Genomic DNA, 26,898 nt, shown 5'->3' with positions numbered 1-26,898 from the left:
GTGTTGAAAGTGTTAATGGATAACCGTTCAAAAGTAGAATTCTTGAGGAGCTCTCAAAGAAGTTTGAAATCAAAACAGGGGTCAGACAGGGTGATAGGCTATCTCCAGTTCTCTTCAACTGTGTTTTGGAGAAAATCATCCACAAGTGAGAAAAAAGAACTGGACAAGAAAGGACTTCTCAACCAAGTGTACATTGGTGGACCAAAAGATGGTATCAAGATCAACTGCCTTGCATTCACAGATGACCTCACGATCCTGTCTAGAAACACTGACCCAGGTACAGAGCAGGTGAATATACTAGAGCAAGAAGCAGAAAAAGCAGGACTCCAAATTTCCTTTGAATGAAACAAATATATACCAACATCAAAACAGCCTGTCGTAACTTGAAGATTGAACATGGTAAGATAGAAAGAGATGACAGCTTCAAGTATCTTGGGGAAATAATACAGCTGAAAACCAGTGAAAGAGAAGCCAACTATAACAGGAGAGAGAAGATGGCTGCTGCTTTTTGCAGATCACATGCTTTATACAAGAGAAAAGCTATCCCAAGGTGAGCTGAACTAAGACACTACAACATAGTGATTAAAACCAAGTGTCCGTATGCTAGTGAATACCTCTGAATGACAGGAATATCAGGACTAAGAGAGGACAGAAATTTGAGAGATAGATCCTCCATAAGATAATGAATCCAACGATCATGGATGGCCAGTATAGTTTACAAGGAAGGGGAGAACTATACCGGGAAAGCGAAAGATTGATTGAGTCAATGAGGAAGAGAGGACACAAATTTTATGGACATCTCATTAGAATGGATGAGAAGAGGCTGAACAAAAGATTTTTAAAACATTTGACTTGGAAAAATGCCAAAAATATGGATCACAATGACTTGGATGAGATTGGCCAGACACAGCGTGATATCCCGCTGGAGGAGAGGAAAGGAGGTGCCTTCAAGGTGACCTGCTGGAAAATGCGCCCAGGTCCATTTGTTGACTGGTTTCACGCTAGTGTTTCAGCTTTGTCTGGCCACATGTGCAGGTGAATATGCTGCTCCAACATGGCACTCAAATGTTACATAGCAGACACCTACAGCGAACTGTGTTTATCTTGTGTTATCTTTATTCAGTTAATTCACAGCTTTTTATTTTTTTGAAACAATGTAGATCACATTTCTAGTACTATTTGGAAAATGGAATATATTTTACACAGTGGATTGATCATTTTGGGGGTTCAAATATACCCATGAGCTGACGGACATTATTCTTTCAGTGTGTTATGTAGGAGCACAAATGTCCTGTTTGCAGACCTGTCTCTCAGCATGGGATGAAACTAGTATTTTCTTTGGCATTGACACTGCTGTCAAGAAATAACTAACACATTACATAATGCAAGAACTGCATTCTTATTTAATGAAATTATGTTCACAATTATTACAATTGTGCACACACATGATCAACAGTGTGAAAACATGCACGTGCTTCCAGTAATTGTTTTTAACCCTTCTTTAGTAGCGCAAAAATTATTACGTTACTCGTTGCGCACGGAGGTAACCTCTGGGGCTAAAAATACGCGTAATTTTCATCCTTTGAGATGTTGTTTTGGCATGTTCATTTGCAGTATTCTTCGGTATAATTAAAAGAAACCCTTTTAAATATTAGTAGGTTATTCTTACACAGTTTGTTTGATCTAAAATTGGAATTCTGTAGATCTTAACTGTGACGAATGGTCTTATGATATTACCTACGACGATCACATCATATGAAATATGAAATAATATTTTTCTAAAATACGTTTAGAAGTACAGAACCACAAAGTCATCAACCTAGAAAATAAATAATGTGCACTAAAATATAAGGTTGTTTGCTTATTTGCACACGGAGGAAACATACAGGTGGTGTCACTTGTCACAACAATGATCCTACACTCGCTCACACGATCACGCCAAAATGCTGACAGGACAAGTCCAAATGAACAAGGAGAAAGGTACGTAGGTGGTTTGAAAAGTTCTCGGAATGTACTAGAATTAAGTATCTTACCTCGGTGGAACTGCTTTTATTTTTCAACATAGTCTCCCTGTAAACTAATGCATTTGGTCCAGCGATGTTCCAATGCCTTGATCCCATCTCGAAAATGAGATTCCTCCAGGCCTGCAAAATACCTCTCCAATTCTGCTGTCAGTTCTTCCCTTGTAGAAAATCTCCGTCCACCGAGGAAAATTTTCAGCTTGGGGAATAGATGAAAGTCTGATGGTGCCAAATCAGGTGTATAAGGTGGATGTGGCAACAATTCGTACCCCAGCTCATGAAGTTTTGCCATGGCAATAACACTTGTGTGCGGCGGAGCATTGTCCTGATGAAAGATGACCTTTTTCCTTGCCAAACCAGGCCTTGTTTTGTGTATCTTTTCCTGTAGTTGGTCTAGGAGGTTTGTATAGTATTGCCCCATAATTGTTTGACCAGTAGGAAGATAATCTATCAGCAGAATGCCTTTTGCATCCCAGAAAACTAAGGCCATGACCTTTCCGGCCGAATGCACTGCCTTTGCTTTCTTTGGTGGTGGTGAATCAGCATGTTTCCACTGCTTTAACTGCTGTTTTGTCTCTGGGGTATAGTAGTGGACCCAAGTTTCATCTGTAGTCACAAACCGGCGCAAAAAATCTTGTTGGTTGCACTGAAAACGGGCCAGACTTTGTTCGGACATTTCCAATCTGGTGCGTTTACTGTCCAATGTCAAGAGCCGCGGCACCCATCTTGCGGATAATTTTTTCATACCCAATTCTTCGGTTAAAATATAATATACCCATTCAGAAGACATCCCTACAGCTTCAGCAATCTCCCACACTTTCAGTCAACGATCCTCCGTGACCATTTTATGCACTTTTGTGATAAATTCTGGGGTCGTAACACTTTTTGGCCATCCACTACACAGATCATCATCCAAGCTCTCCCAACCAAATTTAAACTCGCTGATCCACTTGGCAACAGTTGAAAATGAAGGAGCAGAGTCCCCCAGTGTGTTCTGAGAGTCGGCATGAATTTCCTTTGCTTTCATACCTTTCTTTACAAAGTATTTAATCACTGCTCGAATCTCAGTTTTTTCCATTGTCACAAATCACTACGCTGGAACAACAACAAAGGGTCGTCACTACCACACTCCTGCAGCTAGAGCACTGATGCGCCACATGTTCACTCACAAAGGATGTGTGATTATTGCGCGGGAACCTCGTTGCTCTAGCACTGACATCTAGCGGTGATTCCGAGAACTTTTCAAACCATCCTCGTATAGGGGTGGGAAGACCAACAGTTCAACTGAGAAGTTCAGTACCGTGCAAAATGTAATCGGCCCGGAGGAAATCTCTGTGAGCGACTAAAGGAGGGTTAATGTGGTTTCAAATGGCCATAAATTAATATAATGTGTGCTCGCTAAGTTAGAGTAAAAGGAGAGAAAGATTCTCTGCAACATTCTTGGTCCGAACTACAAAAATGGGATGTGCATAAGAAAATCCAGGCAAGATATGTGCTCTAAGATAGAGAAGATCATGGACACAAAGCACAAATGGAGGGCTTGCTTCTATGGTCACCTACAATGAATGGATGATTCTTGATGGACAAAACGTATTTTTAACAGTTTTGACTCAAAACCAAAAGCAACTTCCTAGGCCTATGACCTGATGATGCGGACAAACAAGACCTTTTCAGAACAGCATTATTACTTTTGGAACTTTCCGGGATGTGAATTTTAAACGGGTGCAAAGTGGTCAGGGTAAATGCCCTGCTCGACACAGTGAGTTAATGAAAACCTACTAAATCAATCAAAAACCGAGTAAATGCCAGAATGTATAATGAAACTTACCATGGTTCCTCACTGGTCGATAAGCAAATAATAAATAAATAATCATAATAATAATCAAAATATCACAATTAACAACAACATAATATCTCAGACAGATTGCTTTAAATACCTGGGAGAATGTACAACAAACAACACAAATGAAAAGGTAGCTATTGATATAAGAGTAAACAAAATGTAAAGGATCTTTCATATCACAAAAATATATACGGTACAATAAGAAATCTCTATCCTGGAACATGAAATTAAGACATTATCAAACAGCAGCCCAGCCAGAAATTTTATATGCAGCAGAAACTCTTAAACTTACAAGAATTGGAGATCTGGAAAAATTAGAAAAAGTTGAAAGAAGAATTTTAAGAAAAATACTGGGATCTATAAGAAACAACAATGCTGAATTTAGACTGCAATAAAGCAGAGAGGTAATAATAATAATAATAATAATAATAATAATAATAATAATAATAATAATAATAATAATAATAATAATAATAATAATAATAATCATCATCATCATCATCATCATCATCATCATCATCATCTTTATCTTTTTCTTGTCACAGTTTGTTGGGGTGATCACTTAGTGTTGCTTTGGTGCAGTTTTACAGCGGGATGGCCTTGTATTCACTAGTGCATGCTACTGAGGAGGTTGTATGTAGATAGCAATCTCCTGTCCTCACACTTGTTTTAAGGCATACTCTATAATGGAGGTGAGCAATACGTACCATTTTAACCACATACTACTCCTCCTGTCATTCTAAATATCTAGCAATACTGGGAATTGAACTCGGGTCATCTAGGATGGCAGCTGACGGTGCTAACCATTATGTTATGGAGGCAGATTCATGCATACCCCAAATGGAGGCGAGTTGCGTGTAACTATTTAACCACATACCAGCCCTCCTGCCATTCTTTAATATCTAGCAGTACCAGGCCCTCAAGGATGGCAGCTAATAGCGCTGAACATTTGTCATATGTATGCCACCCTACTCATAACCTAACACTTGTAAAACCTTTAATTATTTTGTTAATATATTTGAATTATCTTTTATTAAATGCTAAGTATGACTAAACCCTGTAAATATGTATTGTACATTTGTATAACCTCAAATATGTATTGTGAATACGTCTGACCTCAAAATTTGTGTAGTCAAAAACTGTACAAAAGTCTGTAATATTCAATTATTGGGTATAATCCACTATCATAGGGGCCAGTCAGTCAGTGCAGTAAGAGAATGTAGAGTGTGAGTTAGAGTGAGTTGATATCTGTACTTTTCAGAATCAACTTGAGTGAGAGGTTTAGTCAGTCTTGCCTTGTGATGGCAAAGTGAATAATCAGTGTGACTTAGAGTGTACTAGACAGAATCGACAGTAAGTTGCTTTGGTGTGTTTCCATTAATAGTGTGGTAGTGTTGTGTATAACTGTGTATTGTTAAAGAATAGATGTAGCGGCAACAAAGTGGTTTTATGTAAGGAAGTGAACGTATCCCGTGTGATAAAACACATAGAGAAGATTACGTTACAGGACACTGTTCAGCCAAGGAGCTGGACAATATTTCTCGTGCGTGCATTTCAATTTGATACCTTCCAGGCTGCCTGCATGTGATACCTTCCAGGCTGCCTGCATGCCAATTGCAATATGCTGTTATGCTCTGCCAGATGGCAGGATATCTGTACCTCTGCTGGGCAATTTATGGTTGAGTTGCAATTCATTTCATCAGATAAACATGCCAAATAGACTGTTTTCCATCTTTTAAAAATGTGATTGCCTGTGCTGGGTTTGAACCTGTGATCTCGGGATCCACTACTCCTCATGGAAGACACTAAGTGTCTCTCAGTTAATTCCCCCCCCCCCCTGTGGGTGGGGGCAGTGGGATAATATTCATAGTATTCCCTGCCTGTCCTAATTGTCAGCTAAAAGGGGCCCCAGGAGCTCTAAACTTGGGAGCGTGGATTCGTGCCCATGGAGCCATTAGCTGAGTGCTGGCATTGTTTCTACTTATTTGTACCAGACTCCACACTTTCATCTTTCCTATCTGACATCCCTTGGTCAACTCTTGTTCTTTTCCAACCCAAACGGTATTAAATGTCTGAGGCCTAGGAAGCCTTTAGTTTTCACACTCTTAATGGCCTTTGTCTTTCTTTGGCTGAGAGATATTCATTTCTCAAATCAATCAATCATTACTGATCTGCATTCAGGGCAATCGCCAGGTGGCATACTCCCTATCTGTTATTTTCCTGGCCTTTTCTTAAATGACTGTAAAGAAATTGGAAATTTATTGAACATCTCCCTTGATACGTTATTCCAATCCCTAACTCCCCTTCCTCTAAATGAATATTTGCCCCAAATTGTCCTCTTTAAGTCCTACTTTATCTTCTTATTGTGATCTTCACTACTTTTAAAGACACCAGCCAAACTTATTCGTCTACTAATGTCATTCCATGCCATCTCTCCACAGACAGCTCTGAACGTACCATTTAGTCTAGCAGCCTGTCTCCTTTCTCCCAAGTCTTCCCAGCCCAAACTTTGCAACAGTTTTTTAACACTACTCTTTTGTCGGAAACACCCAGAACAAATCTAGCTGCTTTTATTTGGATTTTTCCCAGTTCTTGAATCAAGTAATCCTGGTGAGAGTCCCATACACTGGAACCATACTCTAGTTGGGGTCCAGAGACTTATTTGCCGTCTCCTTTACATCCTTACTACAACCCTTAAATACCCTTTTAATCATGTACAGAGAACTGTACCCTACATTTACAATCCCATTTATGTCATTACCCCAATGAAGATCTTTCCTTATATTAGCACCTATGTACTTACAGTGATCCCCATAAGGAACTTTCATCCCATCAACGCAGTAATTAAAACTGAGAGGACTTTTTCTATTTGTGAAACTCACAACCTGACTTTTAACCCCATTTACCATCATACCATTAGGGGCTGCCAGGCTGAGGCGATAAAGGCGTGCTCGGTTTGCCCGGAAGGACATGGGTTCGATTCCCCGTCAGAAAGTCGTAAAATTTAAGAAATGAGATTTCCACTTCTGGAGGTGCACATGGCCCTGAGGTTCATTCAGCCTACACCAAAAATGAGTACCAAGTTCATTCCTGGGAGCAAATGCGGCAAGGCGTAGAGCTAACCACTCTACCCCATCAAGTGCCGAGGTTACGGATAGTGAAAGCCTTTACCTTCCACCCCTCCAAGGGCCTTCGTGGCCTGTACGGAGATGACTTTTCATCATACCATTGCGTACTGTCCATCTCACAACATTATCAAGGTCATTTTGCAGTTGCTCACAATCTTGTAACTTGTTTATTACTCTATACAGAATAATCATCTGCTAAAAGCCTTATGTCTGATTCCACTTCTTTACTCTTATCATCGGAGCCCTTCTATTTTTCCATCTGATTAGTTTTAATAGAGGATGGTTGCCTAGTTTTACTTCCTCACACAGCAGTAATTACCACCACCATCATCTCAGTTAATTTGGTTGTGATGATGTACTGTAGTTACATGATTGTGAGAGACTGAAAAAGGATGGACGATAGACAACGGTGAGATGCTAAATGGGATGAAAAGTCAGGTTGTAAATTTCACCGATAGGAAAAGTTGTCTCAGTTTTGATTACTTTGTTGATGAGGGTGGCAGTACCTCATGGGAATCCCTGAAGATATCTAAGAGTTAAAACAAAGCACATTTTTTAAAGTATGTACCATTTTTAAATATGGTCATTGCAGTGCTTCGGTCATCATTCAGCGCATGTGTGCTCGGTACGTACATCTGTAAGCCAGCCATAAACGCCATTATGGAAGCATTTCCCTGTATCTACATTTGTTTGCGTGAATTGGAAATGCCTCTGACAATTAACGGTCCCGCCGAGTGTGAAGTACACCCTGTCATTCGTTTTCTAAATGCAAAAGACGTGGAAGCCTTGAAATTCCTCGGCAGATTAGTAAAGTGTACGTAGAACACACTATGTGAGTGAAGGAATGGTAAGAAAATGGGTTAGAGCATTTGAAGAAGTCCGTACTAATGTCAGTGATGAGAAGTGTAGTGGGTGACCGTCTGTCATTACTGAAGACTTGGTGCAGAAAGTTGATGCAAAGATTCGAGGAAACAGTCGCTTTATGATTTTGTCATTAAGTTATGAGTTGCCTGAAATTTAAAGGAGTATTCTTTGAGAAATTGTGCCAGGATGATTAGATTATTGGAAGTTGTGCTCACGCTGGGTACCCAGGATACTGACAGAGGTGCACAAAACCAAGTGCGTAGGCAGTACTTTGACTTTCCTTGAGCAGTACAGTAATGAAGGTGATGCCTTCCTAAGCCGAATTGTCACCAGTGACGAAACATGGGTGGCTTATGTTACGCCAGAATCAAAACAGCAATCCATGGAATGGAGACACTCAACATCAGCCAGCGAAGTGAAGTAAAAAAATGAAATAGCACATGGCTTTTTGTGTCGGGAGTGTCCGAGGACATGTTCAGCTCAGCAGGTGCAGGTGACTCCCGTAGGTGACTTGCGCGTCTTGATGAGGATTAAATGATGATTAAGACAACACATACGTGCCAGCGAAATGAACCAATTACGGTTAAAATTCCCGACCCTGCCGGGAATCGAACCCAGGACCCCTCTGACCAAAGGCCAGCACACTAACCATTTAGCCATGGAGCCGGATAGAAAGTGAAGTGCAAGCTAGTTCTTGTGCACTGTGTTTTGGGATAGGCAGAGTGTGTAGCACCGGGGTGACACAATAAATGCTGAGACTTATCGTGAGGTCTTATGTAAACTCCATTATTCAATCCAAAGACAAATACCATGGCATGCTCACAAGGGGGATTCTTTTGCTTCATGACAATTCGCAACCTCGCACGGCTAATCAAACCCGAGACCTCGTCGCTTCATTTGGTTGGTACAATTTGATCAGCCTTCATTTAGTCCCACACCAGGACTCTTTGATACGAGAAGTGGAAAAGAATCAAAGGAAAGCAGCACAATTTGTTCTGGGTGATTTCCAACAAAGGAGTAGTGTTACAAAAATGTAGCAAACTTTGGGCTGGGAAGACTTTAAGTAGGAAAGGTAATAGTATGAAGATGAAGTTGGAATTCAAGAGGACAGATTGGGGCAATTATTCATTTAAAGGACGAGGAGTAACGGATTGGAATAAATTATCAAGGGAAATGTTCGATAAATTTCCAAGTTCTTTGAAAAAGTTTAAAATAATCTAGATAAACAACTGATAGGGAATCTGCCACCTGAGTGACAATCGTAAGTGCAGATTGATTGACTGACTGACTGACTGACTGACTGACTGACTGACTGACTGACTGACTGACTGACTGACTGACTGACTGACTGACTGGTCGGTCGGTCGGTTGGTTGGTTGCGGTTAGCCGTATACCTCCTCATTTGTGATGGGGTGTACCCATAGATTCTTCAGCATTCCATGATGCATTTCAAAATCCTGCAGTCCATCCTTCAAACCCATGAAGCAGCACCAATGACACAAAACAAATCAATGTCAGAAGTGCATACAAGATAGATTTTGAAAATGCCTACCAGGGAACTCAAAATGAAGATATGGCCAGGTTATGACATACAGTATATTACCCAATATCATGTTGAAGGTGATTAATTGTCATCGGAATGCCATGTGAATTCTGGATCCTAGGAGTAATTGATAGAATCACAACACATCATCATTTAAAGAAAGGGAGATTCAAACACAACATTTTCAACTCCAAAGATTCCTGCTGACTTCTCGACATGTGTGTGTATTTTTAATGAGTTTTATAGGATGCACAAATAACCCTAAAATGGATAACCCAGGAGTTTACTGTAAATAAATAAAATAGTATGGGACTGTTGGTTCATTAGGTCTAAGTTCTAATTCATTAATTCTATGGACACGGTGGGATGTTCAAGATTAGATCAAAAGTAAGTTTCTTATCACCGGGCGAGTTGGCCATGCAGTTAAGGGCGTGCAGCTGTGAGCTTGCATCCACGACATAGTGGGCTTGAACCCCGTTGTCAGCCGCCCTGACGATGGTTTTCCGTGGTTTCCCATTTTCACACCAGACCTTAATTAAGGCCATGGCCGTTTAGTTCCTACTCGTAAACCTTTCCTATCCCGTCGTCGCCATAAGACCTATCTCTGTCGGTGTGACGTAAAGCAAATTTTTAAAAAAAGTTCCTTATTTTCCTGTTGAGTTATCAAGAACGGAGCTAGAAGGTTTGCGAAATTATGTTGTTATCTGAAAGAGAACTATGTTGAAACACATCTGATTTACATGTGACCTAACGTGTTATCACCATTTATGATAGTAGCCAACAACCATTAGATTGTGCAGCCTTGAGAAACTCACAACTTAATCAAGTTAATTTGTGAGACACATTTAAAGCACTCATTCTAAAAGGTAGGGTATGATATGTTCAAAATATTTTATTTACTTATTTACCAAGTGGAGTAGTTGTGTGTATTAATGTGCTGCAGCAGATGAGTGGGTTGGAAACCTACCATCAGCCATCCTGAGAATGATTTTCTGTTGTTTCCCATTTTCCCTTCAAGGCAAATGCTGGGACAGTTCCTATTCTAAGGCCACAGCTGATTCCTTCTAGCTCCTTACCCATCAATCAATCAATCAATCAATCAATCAATCAATCAATCAATCAATCAATCAATCAATCATCAATCACTACTGATCTGCATTTAAGTCTGTCAACTGGGCAGCAATTATTTACCAAGCCTTTTCTTAAATATTTTCAAACAACTTCAAAATTCCTTGAATATTTCCCTTGGTAAGTTATTCCACTCCCTTACTCCTCATTCTATAAATTAATATTTGCCCCATTTTGTTCTCTTGAATTCCAACTTTATCTTTGTACTATTACCTTTCCTACATATTTTTTAAAATTTTGATGATGAAAATAATTAACTATCAATTTTTGGCTAAAAAAGAGTGTGTTATATTGTTTTTATTCTTTGATTGGACTTCACTGATGAAACACTGATGAATAAATAATTTTCAATTATAAAAGTGTATTGACAAGGTGGACCAAACACATACTATTTTAAATAGTTTTTAACAGCTTTAGACACATCAGCACAGCAACAAATCAAATACTGTACCTTTTATAGTTAAGTTTATCAACAGATAGGTCTTACGGCAATGATGGGATGGGAAAGGGGTAGGGGTGGGAAGGAAGCGGCTGTGGCCTTAATTAAGGGAAACCACAGAGAACCATCTTCAGGGCTTTCGACAGTGGGGTTCGAACTCACTATTTTCCAAATACAAGCTCACAGCTGCGCGACCCTGACCACACGGCCAACTCGCTCCGTGAAGTATAAAGAGATAATGTACAAAATGTATTATGCACCCGTATTGGCTTACGCGCCTGAGACCTGGACAATGACAGACAGGGAGGAGAGGAGAATTCAAGCCAGTGAAATGAAATACACAATAAGCATGATAGGAAAGACAGACTGAGAAATGAAGATGTTAGAAAGGAGGTTGGAATGGAAAAACCTAAGTGTTAGAACCGATAAGAATAAACTAAGATGGTTTGGAGATGTAAAGAGGATGGAGGAGAAAAGAATACCAAAACAGATGATGACAGAGATGAAGTTCGAGGGAGAAAGAGCGAGAGGGAGAGCTAAAACAGGGTGGATCAATTCAGTAAAGAGGCGTGCAAGAAGAAGAAACCTGGACTGGGACAAAATCATGGGAAAGGAAGATGGAGAACATGCCAGGAGCTGGATAAGGGGAAAGGATGATGATGATTATTATTATTATTATTATTATTATTATTATTATTATTATTATCATCATCATCATCATCATCATCATCATCAGAAGCAGGACCATACCCCATTTTCTAAAACCCACAGTGAATGGAGGCCTCCCCTCTATTTGGGAGTAAACAGTGTTAAATAAAGTGGGGGCTCTTATTTTTTAGTAAATAATATGGCAGTTGTAAATGGTGACTTTTCATTGATAACAAGATCAGCATTCGCCCTTGTACTGTATGTGGTACTTACATAACTCCTGAGCTCGGGTACACATACTTCATTTGGAACAGTTCTAACGTAATCTGATACAGCACGATTTATAAAATCTTCTCTGCTTACTTCTGGTGGCAAAAATCTCTGTGACAGAACGACTGAAACACAATAAAACAGAATTATTAATGTATGGATTACAAGTTACAAGAATAAACATACACATTGAATCAGTCATTTAAGAGGATATAAACAGCTCTTTCAGTCTAATGTGTAAATTTTAATGAAATATTCAGGGAATGCCTCCTAAATAATGGGCCATCTATATATATAAAATAAGACATTTGACTGTACATTGCTCAGAATTTGAAAAGGATGGTATTTCTGTATCGAATGTGTTCATAGTAACAAGGAAATGCACTTTTTAATTTTCCTTCATATCTGTCTGTACATGCATCACAAGAAAACAGCTGAAGATAATTTAATGAAAATTGGTATGTAAAGTCGGGAAATGAGGCACTGCAATCTATGCTACAAATAATTTTATTCACGCTGAATGAAATGGTAGTTTAGGAGAAGGCCTAAAATTTAATTCTCAAATAAATAAGTGATCCTATAAATACACACTATGGTACATAACTGAAGTTATATAGAATTAAATTTCTGATCTTTTATGTTTCACACATTTTTCCCATACTGATAAAAATAGTAGAGAAACGATCCCTTGAAGAATAAGACAACAGGGAGGCATGAAAGAAGGAGGACTGCCTTTGCATCAGATGCTCTAGTATCGCAGAGTAGGAAGAAAATTAAATGTGAAGGACTGCAATATTGAAAGCTCATAAAACTGATCAACAAGAACATTACATTGAGAATTGTTGTGATGTGATTGTCTCTTCTGCTGCCATTCATCTCCGATAGATGGGATTACTGGTGCATCCCGAGTAAAGCAGCCTGCCTCAATATTGTCAGAAAGTAGCTGGGAAGTTATGTAACTTTGGGCATGCTATATTATTGTCCCGTCAACAACGAGCATTACAGCTAGTCATTTATATAGAAAAGTAGGAACATTGAAATGAAGACAGTAATAGTAAAAACAAAATAGAAGGACTGGGGTTGACAAGGAGAGAAGATGTGGAGATTGTCCTTGTCTTTCCTTTCTTTTCCTCACCTTTCCACACTGATGTGCCATTGTGTTTAGCCTATTCTATTACGTGTTCCTTTCGATGTCAAAGATATGCATTTAGGATTGACGCCCAGATGGTACATTGCCTATTAATTGTTTACCTATTCATTTCTTAAGCGATTTCAAAGAAGTTGGAGTTCTATCAAACATCTCCCTTGGTAAATTATTCCCCTTGCTAATTCCTCTTCCGACAAACAAATATTTGCCCCAATTCGTCTTCTTGAATTTCTACTTTACCTTCAGATTATGATTCTCACCTGCTTTTAAAAACTCCAGTCAAACTCATTGGTCTCCTAATGCCCCTCCACTAACAGCTTGAAACTTTCCACTTATTTCAAATTATAACAGTTGGGGAGATCCACCTTACAATCACTCTTAGTGATCAATTATGAAAATGAATGAAAACCTACAACCTGTTTTCCAGTCCTTCACTGGGTCAGGGATGTAATGAATGAACCAGATATAGGCTATTATTACAATGGGGTCGCCACTCCCAAAGTGATTTATTAATGACTGATGGATGCTATGAAATGATAATGGAGAGTGTTGCTGGAATGAAAGATGACAGGGAAAACTGGAGTACGCAGAAAAAAACCTGTTGTGCCTCCGCTTTGTCCAGCACAAATCTCACATTGAGTGACTGGGATTTGAACCACGATATCCAGCGGTGAGAGGCTAACGTGCTGCTGTCTGAGCCATGGAGGCTCTAGCGATCAATTATATTCACAATAAAAAAACAGTACATGTTTCAGTTCCTAAGAGCCATCTTTAGCTGTTACAAATAGTCTTAATTAAAATAGCCATAAATAAGACATTATCTACATCAATCAATCAATCAATCATTAATAATCACTTGTTTACCTCATATTTATATTTTCAATGAACTTTGAAATTTATCAAACATTTTCCTTGATAATTTATTCCAATCCCTTACTCCTCATCCTATAAATGAATATTTGCCCCAATCTGTCTTCTTGAACTCCAACTTTATCTTCATATTATGATCTTTCCTTTTTAAAAGCTCCACTCGAGCTTAGCCATCTACTTATGTCATTCCATGTCCACTCAGCACTGACGGCTCGAAACATACTACATACTCCTGTTCTCCCACTCCCAAGTCCTCCCAGCCCAAGGTTTTCAACATTTAACAACACCACTCCCCTGTCAGAAATCACCCAGAACAAATTGTGCAACCTTCCCTTGAGTTTTTTCCTGCAAAGTCTGTGACATTCTTTACTACCTTCTTGTGTATGTAGAAGCAGGTTCCGAGTAGAGGCATGTTGGTGGTTGTCTAATTGCCGGCTTTCCTTTGAATATTCTGTATTGGTTGATGCCTATGATGTTTTCTTCCAGGAATCTTGTCTCTTGTACAGCTAGGATCTGGATTTGATTTTTGTCCAGAAGCTTTTCTAGTTCTTTTTGTTTTCCGACCCTGGTAAGTGAGTTGACGTTTATTGTTCCAATGAAATAGTTCTTCTTGAAGTTGAGTTTGGAAGGTGTTTCAAAACGCTCCGACTTGTCTTTCCCACAGATGTTGGGACTCCCCTGAACCCTAGGTCCCATTGCATTGCATAGTGCTATGGTGGATTTCTCTGCCGAGCTGCCACCTGGGCTAGTGCTTTCTTTCAGCGACATTTCCATCTTGTGAATGAAGTAGCGATTTGTGAAGGAAGGAATTAGCTTCCAGAGTAAGATCAGATTGTTGTTATTGTTGTTGTTGTTATTATTATCATTATTATTATTATCATCATCATAACCCCCACGTCAAACAGAGGTCAAACTTAAGGTGTTTCAATTAAACACACAAGCTTTTAATGTACAGTCATTTAATTAGAATGCTTGTTTGCTGTCCAACTAAAGGAGCTACTGGTTCGATTTCTAATTGGTTGGCGATTTTATTTTTATTTTCTTATAGTTCAATTGTTGAGTGTTTTGAATTTAACGCACAATCGTTTAGTTACTATGATAGTCCAAAGGAAAGAGTGCCGAATTCGATTCCCAGTCGGGCTGGGGATTTTTTAATTTCTCGCAGCTCAAACGTTAGGTGCTATATGATATAACATTTACTGCAGGCAATTACAAGTCTCCAGGGTTCAAATCTACATCTCAGAGCTGAATGCGGAAACAATGAACTTTGTATTTCCTGTCTCAGCAAATAAGTTACTTCCAAGTCCAGTCAACTTGCTCGTATCACCAATTTATTTTTTTGCTGAGATGTGCATACTAGGCTAAAAGCAAAACAATGAACTTGGTATTTCGTGTCTCATCAAATATTTCCAAGTCTAATCAACTTACTCATGCAGTCAATTTTTTGCTGAGACATATATACTGCCATGACCTCAGTTTATACTAAATTAGCTGCATCTGCACTCTGTATTCAATTAACGTACTTTGAACTAACAGTTCACACCTAGTCTTCAGCGAAAGAAGAACTCGTCATCAATTCCAGGTCGGGTTGAGAAATTTTTCTTCTTATACACTTAAGCTCCTTATTTCTGAGTCCAAGTGAGTTCCAGGTTCAAATCCTAGTCAGGGTTGAGATTTTTCATTTCCCGCAGCTCAAACGTTAAGTACTTTGAATTAAATAATAGCACTTCAGCTTTGTGTCCAAATGAGCTCCAGTTTCGATTTCCAATTCGGTCGGTGATTTTTTGTTATCTTGTAGCCCTAAAGCCAGGTGTTTCAATTAAATGCACAAGCTTTTAACGTACAGACATGCTTGTTTGCTACCCAAGTAGAGGAGCCACGGGTTCGATTCCTAGTCGAGTCGGCGATTTTTAAATTTCGTATAGCTCGAACGTTGGGGTGTTTTGAATTTAACGCATGTTTTCAGTGCGCAGTCATTCACTTAGCATAATAATCAGTAGTCCAAAGGGAAGTGCCCTGGGTTCTGAACACAAAGTTTTAATCTCTGAGTGATATCAGCAATATTGTAAGCTACTATAAGTCTATAGAGTTCAAATCTATAAACACAAAATGTTAAAATCAAAAATTTAGTGTTCCAAACACTAAAAACCAACAGCGCATTATGCATCAACTCACACGCTAGCGTCTTTAACTCTGCAGTTATTTATAAGTTTCATTTCCGTATTGATAGATATTACTTTACAGAAAAACAATATATATATAAATCTCCACCTTATCAATACAAATTTATTTTACATTAAGCAGGTAAATATAGTCAAATAGTCAAGACTAGTTTCGACCCCTAGGGGGTCATCCTCAGTTGACATGCATTAAAAATTGTATTGTTCACAAAAACATGACATATAGTGGTAAAAGCTTAAATTAATTTAGACTGATCATTAATGTTGGTATGTCTAGTACATGATTGACTAGTGTGCATCATCCATGAAGACACATATTACCTTACTGCTACTACCATCCAATTTTTAGGTTATATAATATGGAACACACATATGTTTGTGCAACTCAACAGTGGCAAGTTCAACTATATACATTTAAAATTGGTTGATAAATTACACAATTGGCTATTGATTAGTCACATGAAAGTGCAGAACACTGGCTTGAACATTTCTGATTGAGATATCAATGCAACACCTTACTGGCATACATCCTAGAAGCTAAATTCAGTTTGTAAAGCCCATTACTTCTGATTGAAACTTAGTATGAAGTTAAAATTTGAATAAAAATATTTGCTTAGTATAGGCATTAAAATGTTGTTAAAATGGACATATAGTCAAAAACAGTGGTATGTATGCCACACATGTCTAGTTAAAAACACATTACATTAATGTTGTTTATATGTGGTACAACATGTACATTGATTTGGAATAAATGGGGTTTGACGAATTTCTTACAACAGTCTTAGATATAGTGTTCCAACAAAATGGGTCCGTAAAAAATATTTATATGTAAAGACAATTGGTATTATAATGATCCGCTGCAGATCAGGTAATACTAGTTATGTATCTGGAGATATTTTTTGGCAGCTACTAATGTTGGAGTTATTAGAAATGTTAATGGAGCATGTTTTCTTCCGTAGTCGCGATGTTTATAGTTGGTGGCATTAGTCAAATATGTTGAAAATTATGCGTCTTGGTGCACGTTGATTTTGTCCTGGAAGCGTATATGTTGTAAAAACAAGGTGGAGTGTGTAAGGTGTTGGAACCGTGCGTTCTTTGTAGCTGCCTGTTGGGATCCCTTGTTTTTACAACATATACGCTTCCAGGACAAAATCAACGTGCACCAAGACGCATAATTTTCAACATATTTGACTAATGCCACCAACTATAAACATCGCGACTACGGAAGAAAACATGCTCCATTAACATTTCTAATAACTCCAACATTAGTAGCTGCCAAAAAATATCTCCAGATACATAACTAGTATTACCTGATCTGCAGCGGATCATTATAATACCAATTGTCTTTACATATAAATATTTTTTACGGACCCATTTTGTTGGAACACTATATCTAAGACTGTTGTAAGAAATTCGTCAAACCCCATTTATTCCAAATCAATGTACATGTTGTACCACATATAAACAACATTAATGTAATGTGTTTTTAACTAGACATGTGTGGCATACATACCACTGTTTTTGACTATATGTCCATTTTAACAACATTTTAATGCCTATACTAAGCAAATATTTTTATTCAAATTTTAACTTCATACTAAGTTTCAATCAGAAGTAATGGGCTTTACAAACTGAATTTAGCTTCTAGGATGTATGCCAGTAAGGTGTTGCATTGATATCTCAATCAGAAATGTTCAAGCCAGTGTTCTGCACTTTCATGTGACTAATCAATAGCCAATTGTGTAATTTATCAACCAATTTTAAATGTATATAGTTGAACTTGCCACTGTTGAGTTGCACAAACATATGTGTGTTCCATATTATATAACCTAAAAATTGGATGGTAGTAGCAGTAAGGTAATATGTGTCTTCATGGATGATGCACACTAGTCAATCATGTACTAGACATACCAACATTAATGATCAGTCTAAATTAATTTAAGCTTTTACCACTATATGTCATGTTTTTGTGAACAATACAATTTTTAATGCATGTCAACTGAGGATGACCCCCTAGGGGTCGAAACTAGTCTTGACTATTTGACTATATTTACCTGCTTAATGTAAAATAAATTTGTATTGATAAGGTGGAGATTTATATATATATTGTTTTTCTGTAAAAAAAAAAAAAAAATTTAACTCTGCAGCCGCTCAGCTTCAAGACCTTGAAGTAGCTTTCTAAAATCATGTCACTATGAATAAAGCATGTGCATTAATCCTTACACCATCTTCCCAGTCCTGTGCCACCATCCTGTTCCAAGTTCATCTCTGAGCCCAAGACTAGCTCATTCCCTTTAGTCCTTTTGTCTTTATGTTTAGCCCTTTTGACCTTTAGCCATTTAGTCCTTTTGCCCTTCCAAGTTCAGCTCTGATCCCTAGACCCTAATACCTTTTGTCCTTTTGCCCTTCTGTTGTTTCAAGTTCAGCTTCCACCAAGCTCAGTATCAAAGCCAGAGTGTAGGGAATGGCAGTCGGATAGGTTAACGCCTGGTCAGCGTAAGGTTAAGCCTGCACTTTTAGCCAGGGTGTAGGGAAGGGCAACCGGTTAGGTTAACGCCTGGTCAGCGTGAGGTTAAGCCTACACTTTTAGCCATTAATAGCAAACCTGCACTGTTACGCGGTTAGCCTCGGCATCGAATTTAGGTCTGGAATGTTAACCCCCTTAGACCTGAGATATTCTTCTCCTTCATCTGTTTACCCTCCAAGTTCGGTTTTTCCCTCAGACTCAGTGAGGGATCCCACCTCTATCGCCTCAAGGGCAGTGTCCTGGAGCGATACGACTGGGGAAGATGACCAGCACCTCGCCCAGGCGGCCTCACCTGCTATGCTGAGCAGGGGCCTTGGTGGGGGATGGGAAGATTTGAAGGGAAGAGAGGAGGAAGCGGCCGTGGCCTTAAGGTAGGTACCATCCTGGCACTTGCCTGGAGGAGAAGTGGGAAACCACGGAAAACCACTTCCAGGATGGCTGAGGTGGGAATCGAACCCAGGCTGAGGCTGAGTGGACCTCGTTTCAGCCCTCGTACCACTTTTCAAATTTTGTGGCAGAGCACGGAATCGAACCCGGGCCTCCGGAGGTGGCAGCTAATCACACTAACCTCTACACCACAGAGGCGGACCTATTGATACTTTCACGGTCAGTAATAATAGACATGCGACATACTTTTGTAACCTGTACACACCCGTTACAGTAGTATTCTTACTACCTTTCTGTCTTATGTCTTCAACCTTCTTTTAGGACGTTCTTCTTCCTCCTGCCCGACTCACACACCCATTTTTCTCCTTCTCTTTCCCCCTTCTACACACTTTGTTTCCATCTTCAGCTCTATTTTATTCTTCTGTCCTTGCCAGTCTTTCGTTGCATTTTATGTTATTTTAGTTTTACTGTATTTTTTCTTCTTCCATAATTCGTCTTTGATTTATCTGATGGCCTTGCTGTTTATTTTCGCAACGCACAGACGTATTGAATGGGCTACCTGTCCGAGGCTGTAAAGGCGTGCTCGGTTCGCCCGGAAGGAAGTGGGTTCGAATCCTCGTCAGGAAGTCGTAACATTTAAGAAACGAGATTTCCACTTCCGAAGGTGCACATGCCCCTGAAGTTCACTCAGCCTACACCAAAATTGAACAAGAAACATATTAATCGGAGTTAAGATGATGTCATCACTTCTAACAGATCTCGTCACGCTCCCAAAATTCTTTGCGGCAGCGGCCATTCTGAGACTATAGAACTCTATGACGTCTGTAAGTTACAATGGATTTTCATGTCGCTCTAAATTGTAAAAGTCTTTCATCTAAAGTGACTAGATTATTTAGGTTCCGAGAAGTAAGAATAGGAGGGCAAAAAGGGTGCAAAATTGCCGACGTGATACGTGGTAGCCAACAGAACATTCACAGCTATGCGATGTTTGCTTGATAAGAATAAAATAATAATCACCCAAATGTCTGCCTCCCCTCCGTATCGTAACAGTTAGAGTTATGAGCAGTAGCGGCTGGGTTGCCCCGTAAGGGCTCCCGGACGGTGTCCTCCCTAAGAGAACGAAACGTTCTTTTTTTTAAAAAAATCTCGATATTTGAAGTGAAAAACTGGACTCGAATAACGCTAAGAAAATTGCATTTCATCGTAAAACTGTAAATTGTCATCAATAAGGAGGACTGTTAGGCAATATCCCGGTCTAGAAAGCCAAGAATAACGGCCGAGAGGATTCGTCGTGCTGACCACACGACACCTCGTAATCTGCAGGCCTTCGGGCTGAGGATCGGTCGCTTGGTAGGCCAAGGCCCTTCAAGGGCTGTAGTGCCATGGGGTTTGGTTTGGTTAGGCAATATCAAACTGAGGTGTGAGACGCGCGCAGTTCGCTGGTAAATGTTTTCAGATTGAAGATACGGCACGGGCTTTCGAGCTTCCGTCCCAGGATACAGTGAGGGTGATGGGAGAGCGATGTAAGGGTGTAGCACGACGGTGGACAGTTTCAGAGGGAGGAAGGGTGCGGGAAGAGGCTTTAAGCTCGGCAGAGTCCGTAGGAGTAAAGGCATCTTCACAAACCGCTCTACGAGCATGAGCCAGCCATGGCTGCATCCTTCTTCTGTAAATCTGTCTTGAGACACGTATCAACTGGACATCCTCCATGATTCTTTGTGCTGGGCATCTTGTTTCAGTTGTTCATAGCTTCTCCCTTGTTTGACATCTGTTAACATTCCAAACCTTCTTCTTCTCTTCCTTTTCTTCCATCTAATTTTCCCCTCTACCACCCTCCGTTGAAGACAATTTCTACGTAGTATGTGACGCAACCAGGATATTTCCCTCTTATGATTTTCATCACGTCTCTTCGCTAATACTTTGCTTAGCACTTTATCATTTCTCACTTTGTGTCCACTTCACTTAGTATTATATTGCTACATATAATAATAATTCATGACTTTGTTTGCCCTATTATTAATTACATTTCAAGTCGAAAATAATAATGAATGAGAATGAAATGTAACATTTGTTGACCAGAAATGTTGATTCAAATTGCAAAGGTGAAGTAAAAATGGGCCTCTGGCTTGCATCCCGGTGTTTCGTGAGGCTTGCCAGCAGTGAGCGAGTTCGTTTTCGCGCGTGTTCGAGCGGAGGACTTGAATGAGTGCGCGGTGGTACTGGTCCGTAATTGTACACGTTGATTGTAATCTTTCGTTTTGTTCGTACTTCGTGGTGATTATTCTGTGCGCTATTACCAGGTGTATGCAAAAAGTATTTTCTGGTTTCACTAAGAGATGGCGCGAGCGAACAGCGTATGAATTTGACACATACGTCAGTTTGTTCGTCTGACAGTAACCTACTAACACACATAAGTTGAGTCCGGCAAACACTAGCGTCTGTGTTGTATCGTTCAGTGATCATGTCTACGTTTGTGCCTGAAAAAGAACATTTGCAGCGCGCATTTCTGTTCTTATTTAATCAAAAGGAAAAAGGCTGTGAGTCATTGTTTGCTGGTAGAAACATATGGTGAACACGTTCCATCGATTAGAGCATATGAAACTTGTTTTCTTCAAATCGCTTCGGCAAGAAGACAATGCTTTGTCTCTGGTGGGACCAGAGCGGTATTGTGTATTATGAACTCTTGAAGCTGGGCGAAACCGTTAATGCACAACGCTATCACCAACTAATGATTAATTTATGTTGCCATTGATGCTTTCACGGCCCGTACTTATAGAGGTGATACTGTATAGGCTTTTGGGCTTGTGCCGTGTCAAGAAAATAACGTGAAATCTGTTACGTTTTGCAGAGAACTGGGCTCTGCGTCATCAGAAGAAAATCTCGACTTTCCATGAGAAAGGATTCTTAAACAACGACTGAAATTTAGACATTATAATAGAAGTAGAAATGGTACGTTCATTCGTCACTAAATGGTTCCCCGGACGTGGCACAACGCTAGCGTTCGAAGCGGAAACTGACCGAACCATCAGAATCAGTCTATTAAGAGGGTCACATAACATCACGTGTACGTAACATATGACACTGACAGGTGTATGACATTGACACAAGCCCGGAATGAAACCACAGGCGACGATGAACGTACGAATTTGGAAAGCACCGAGACGAAATAACAATAGTGAAGGGACAGGGAAGGGAACTACCTACGAAAATCCTTAATGGCTGGCAACCAGGTATTACTTAATTGATAGCCAGTGTCTCTGTTGAAACTGTCTGGATTTCTACGTATTTCCACAGCTTCCCGTATAATCCTGGACCTGTAGTGTCTAGTATGGGTAAGACCTCGAGCATCTTGAACATGACATCATGACCCGACGATAGAGCGTGTTCAGCTATTGACGATTTGTCTGGCTGGTTGAGAAGAATATTACGTTCATGTTCCTTGATACGGGTACCAATGGACCGGCATGTTTGGCCGAGATATACCTTACCGCAAGTACAGTGAATTTCGTATAGGGACATTGGCTATCAATTAAGTAATACCTAGTTGCCAGCCATTAAGGATTTACGTAGGTAGTTCCCTTTCCTGTCCCTTCACTATTGTTATTTCGTCCCGGTGCTTTCCAAATTCGTACGCTCCTCATCGCCAGATGTTTCATTCCAGGCTTGTGTCGTCGTCATACACCTGGTAATGTCATATGTTACGTACAAATGTTTTGTGACCCTCTTACGCTGATTCTGATGTTTCGGTCAGCTTCCGCTTCGAACGCTAGCGCTGTACCGCGTCCGGGGAGCCATCTGGTGACGAATAAACGTACCTTATCTACTTCTATTATAACGTCTAAATTTCAAACTTCATTGTTTAAGAAGCCTTTCTCGTGGACAGTCGGGATTTTCTTGTGATGACGCAGAGCACAGTTCTCTGCGAAACGTGAAGAATTTTACCTTATTTTCTTCACACGGCATAACCCTAAAAGCCTATACAGTATCATGTCTATAAGTACGGGCCGTGAAAGCGTCAATGGCAACATTGAAAACCTCTATGGGGAGGATACTTTCAAGAAGGCTTCAAAATTCAGCAAATTAAGGAGAAAGAAGTCTATTCTTCTTTCGTCTTTGTACTTTCTACTGAGATGCAGGGACCATAACACCATTCCCAACTGTGTGAAGCTGAAGCACATGTTAAATACACCGAAGGCCAGGAGAATATATCAACGCGCTAGCAAGGCTCTTGTGATCGAGAAAGTGCATTAGACTCGTAAGGAACTGGACTCAGTCTCCCGAGAGTTGTTTCGTTTACACCTGCTGTTAAGCAACACAGTCTCGCAGGAATTGTGGTTGACTTTCAATCGCACTACTGCTATACAGGCTGAACGAAAATTCAACCAGGTGTCATTCAGACGGAAATCGAAGTTCCTCCGACTAGTTCAGAAACAGGCGCTCTCCCGCACGAACCCGAATGCTAGTAAAACTGTCGTCAATCTTTCCAAGAAATCCTTGGACGAGAACCAAACGGCAGTTCTAGCTAGGGGTCTTAATTTCGCTGTCGCTCCCTCTAAAATTCCCACTGAGAAGTTAATTACTTCAGTTGAGGCAGCCATCCACAAACTACCTACGGATGAGGCTGAGGAGTTAAGATAGAAATGTGTGAGACTCATAAGGTCCGCTATTGTACCCGCGCCCAATTTAACAAGAGGCGAAAGGAGAGCTCTGAAGGAACTTAGAGATGATTCTGAACTGACCATTCTCTCAGCTGATAAGGGTAATGCGACAGTGGTTATGGACACTGACGAGTAGGTATAAGAATAAGATCTCGGCTATATTGTCAGAGCCTGTTTACAGACTGAGCTCACGTGACCCCACTCGTGTGTCCAACGCCACAGTGAAGTTCTTAAGGCAATCTTCAATTCCAAAAGAGGACGCTAAACATCTGTCCCCGGGGATGCAGTGCCACCTAGATTATATGGACTGCCTAAGATCCATAAACAAGATCTTACCCTCAGACTTATTGTTAGTGCGATATGTTCTCCTACGGATGCTCTGGCTAAATACCTAAGCAAATTGCTTCAGCCACACATAGGACGTACCGTACTGAATCATACGTCAGGGACTCTCGGTATTTCGTCAACAATTATTAGTCAACAAGCTGTCAACCATAACCCTTCAACCTAATGCACTTTTGTTGAGTTTCGATGTGGAATCATTGTTCACTAAAGTGCCGATTGACTCGGCCATGTGTCCGGCTCCATGGCTAAAGGGTTAGCGTGTTGGCCTTTTGTCACAGGGGACCCGGGTTCGATTCCCGGCAGGGTCGGGAATTTTAACATTAATTGGTTAACTTCGCTGGCACGGGGGCTGGGTGTATGTGTCGTCTTCATCATCATTTCATCCTCATCACGAAACGCAGGTCGCCTATGGGTGTCAAATCAAAATACCTGCATCTGGCGAGCCGAACTTATCCTCGGATACTTCCGGCACTAAAAGGTACACGCCATTTCATTTCATGTATCTCAGTGAACACCTGTTCCCTGAGGACATTACTAAGCCATTTTACCACTGCATGACTTCAAGCTCTTTCTTGTGGGGTGGGAATTTTTATAAATAGACAGACGGAGTGGCTATGGGAAGTCAACTTTCGCCCTTAGTGGCTAATTTCTTTATGGAGCATTTTGAGGAGGAGGCTATTGCTTCGGCGTCCGTCAAACATATGGTGTGGTGGAGGTATGTTGATGATGCATTTGTGGTATGGATAGAAGGTCTTGAGAAACTTCATCTATTTATAAACCACCTAAATCATCAACATCCTTCAATTAAATTCACTATGGGGATAGAGTCGGACGGATGTCTTCCTTTCTTGGATGTTCTAGTAAGAAAGAAACCGGACGGCTCCTTAGGACATACCGTTTATCGTAAGCCTATCCACACAAATCGCTATCTTCATGCAGATTCTGACCACCATGCAGCACAAAAGCAAGGCATTCTCACGACACTCGCCAAGAGGGCGAAACGAATTTGTGAGCCATCAAATATCCAGGTGCAGATCGACACGCTCAAAGTCACGCTCAAGGGTAGTGTTTATAGCGATTTGCAGATTCATAGAGTCCTGCATCCCAGAGAAACGACCAAGCAAAGCTCACAGAAGGAAGAAGTGAAGGGAACAGTCTACTTGCCTTACATTCACAATACCACAGATCGAATTGCCAAGGTCCTCCGCAATCACAATATATAAACCGTGTTTGACACCGCCACTAAAATTGCTCAGAGTCTGAGTAAAAACCAAGGACTAATAATTGTTCCCACTTTTACATCCTGGGGTATTCGAAATTCCCTGTTCTTGCGGTAAGGTATACATCTGCCAGACATGCCGGTCCATTGGTACCCGTATCAAGGAACATGAACGTAATATTCGTCTCAACCAGCCAGACAAAACCCACACTAGACACTACAGGTCCAGGATTGTACGGGAAGCTGTGGAAATACGTAGAAATCCTAACAATTTCAACAGGGACACTGACTATCAATTAAGTAATACCTGGCTGCCAGCCATTAAGGATTTACGTAGGTAGTTCCCTTCCCTGTCCCTTCACTATTGTTATTTCGTCTCGGTGTTTTCCAAATTCGTACGTTCCTCATCGCCAGATGCTTCATTTCGGGCTTGTGTCAATGCCATATGTTACACACACGTCATGTTATGTGACCCTCTTAGACTGATTCTGATGGCACCGGGCGAGTTGGCCGTGTGGTTAGGAGCGCGCAGCTGTGTGCTCGCATCCGGGAGATAGTGGGTTCGAACCCCACTGTCGGCAGCCCTGAAGATGGTTTTCCGTGGTTTTCCATTTTCACACCAGGCAAATGCTGGGGTGTACCTTAGTTAAGGCCACGGCCGCTTCCTTCTCATTCCGATGGTTCGGTCCGCTTCCGCTTCGAACGCTAGCGCTGAGCCGCGTCCGGGGAGCCATCTGGTGACTAATGAACGTACCATTTCTACTTCTATTATAACGTCTAAATTTCAAAAGTTTGTTGTTTAAGAAGCTTCTCGTGGACAGTCCAGATTTTCTTCTGATGACGCAGAGCACAGTTTTCTGCGAAACATAAAGAATTTCACCTTATTTTCTTGACACGGCATAAGCCCGAAAGCCTATACAGTGCCATGTCTATAATAATTTTAATCACGCATTGATCGAAAGACGACCAGAATGGGCCAGAAGACATGGTAAAGTGATTTTGTTGCACGGTAATGCGCCGTCCCACACAGCAAAACCAGTAAAAGACACCTTGAAATTGCTTGAATGGGACATCCTTGCGCACCTGGCGTACTGCGTCGACCTGGCGCCATCTGACTATCACCTCTTTGCATCAATAGGGCACGCGCTCGCAGATAAGCAGTTCAGCAATTTCGAGGAAGTTGGAAAAAGGCTCGACGAATGGTTTACCGCAAAATACAAGCAGTTTTTCTGTCGTGGTATTCGTAACTTACCTGAAAGATGGACGAAGTGTATAGAAGCCGATGGACAATATTTTGAATAAACAAAAAATAAATTTATCCTGAATATTAAGTATTTTCTTTACCACAAAACCAGCAAACACTTATGCATACACCTGGTAAGCTTTGAAATTTGTGTATGTGTGTATTTACCGGCGCAATTGTGATTAGGAACCGCTAGTGATGGTAATGATATCCTCGTGATTCGTGATTTCTTTATCTGTGCTTAGTAATAATAGTAATAATAATATCGCTGGTGTGCTCTAGACTCGAAACTGGTGAGCTGTGCTCGAAGTTCTCAAGCATTAATTGTGTTTCCCTTTTAAATTTTATTCCAACCATGCTTACATCTTAGGGTGCTTAGTTATTCCTGCCTTTGAAAATGAATTCTGTGGACGCTATTTTCAAGAGCGGACGTCTTTC

General features: G+C 40.4%; 1 protein-coding gene across 1 annotated transcript in view; it reads right to left on the bottom strand.

The window, feature by feature from the left end:
- Window positions 1-26,898, bottom strand: part of LOC137502681 (uncharacterized PE-PGRS family protein PE_PGRS54-like) — a 119,623-nt gene that overhangs the window by 80,310 nt on the left and 12,415 nt on the right. Inside the window, exon 2 of the mRNA XM_068229622.1 lies at window positions 11,888-12,009. Within this exon, the coding sequence (XP_068085723.1) occupies window positions 11,888-12,009 (122 nt within the window). The remainder of the gene's footprint in view (window positions 1-11,887; window positions 12,010-26,898) is intronic.

Source organism: Anabrus simplex, chromosome 11 (genome assembly GCF_040414725.1).
Source record: "Anabrus simplex isolate iqAnaSimp1 chromosome 11, ASM4041472v1, whole genome shotgun sequence".
Taxonomy (NCBI): Eukaryota; Metazoa; Arthropoda; class Insecta; order Orthoptera; family Tettigoniidae; genus Anabrus; species Anabrus simplex.
The sequence above is the reverse complement of the archived record's forward strand: the minus strand, read 5'-3'. Positions and strand labels throughout refer to the sequence as shown.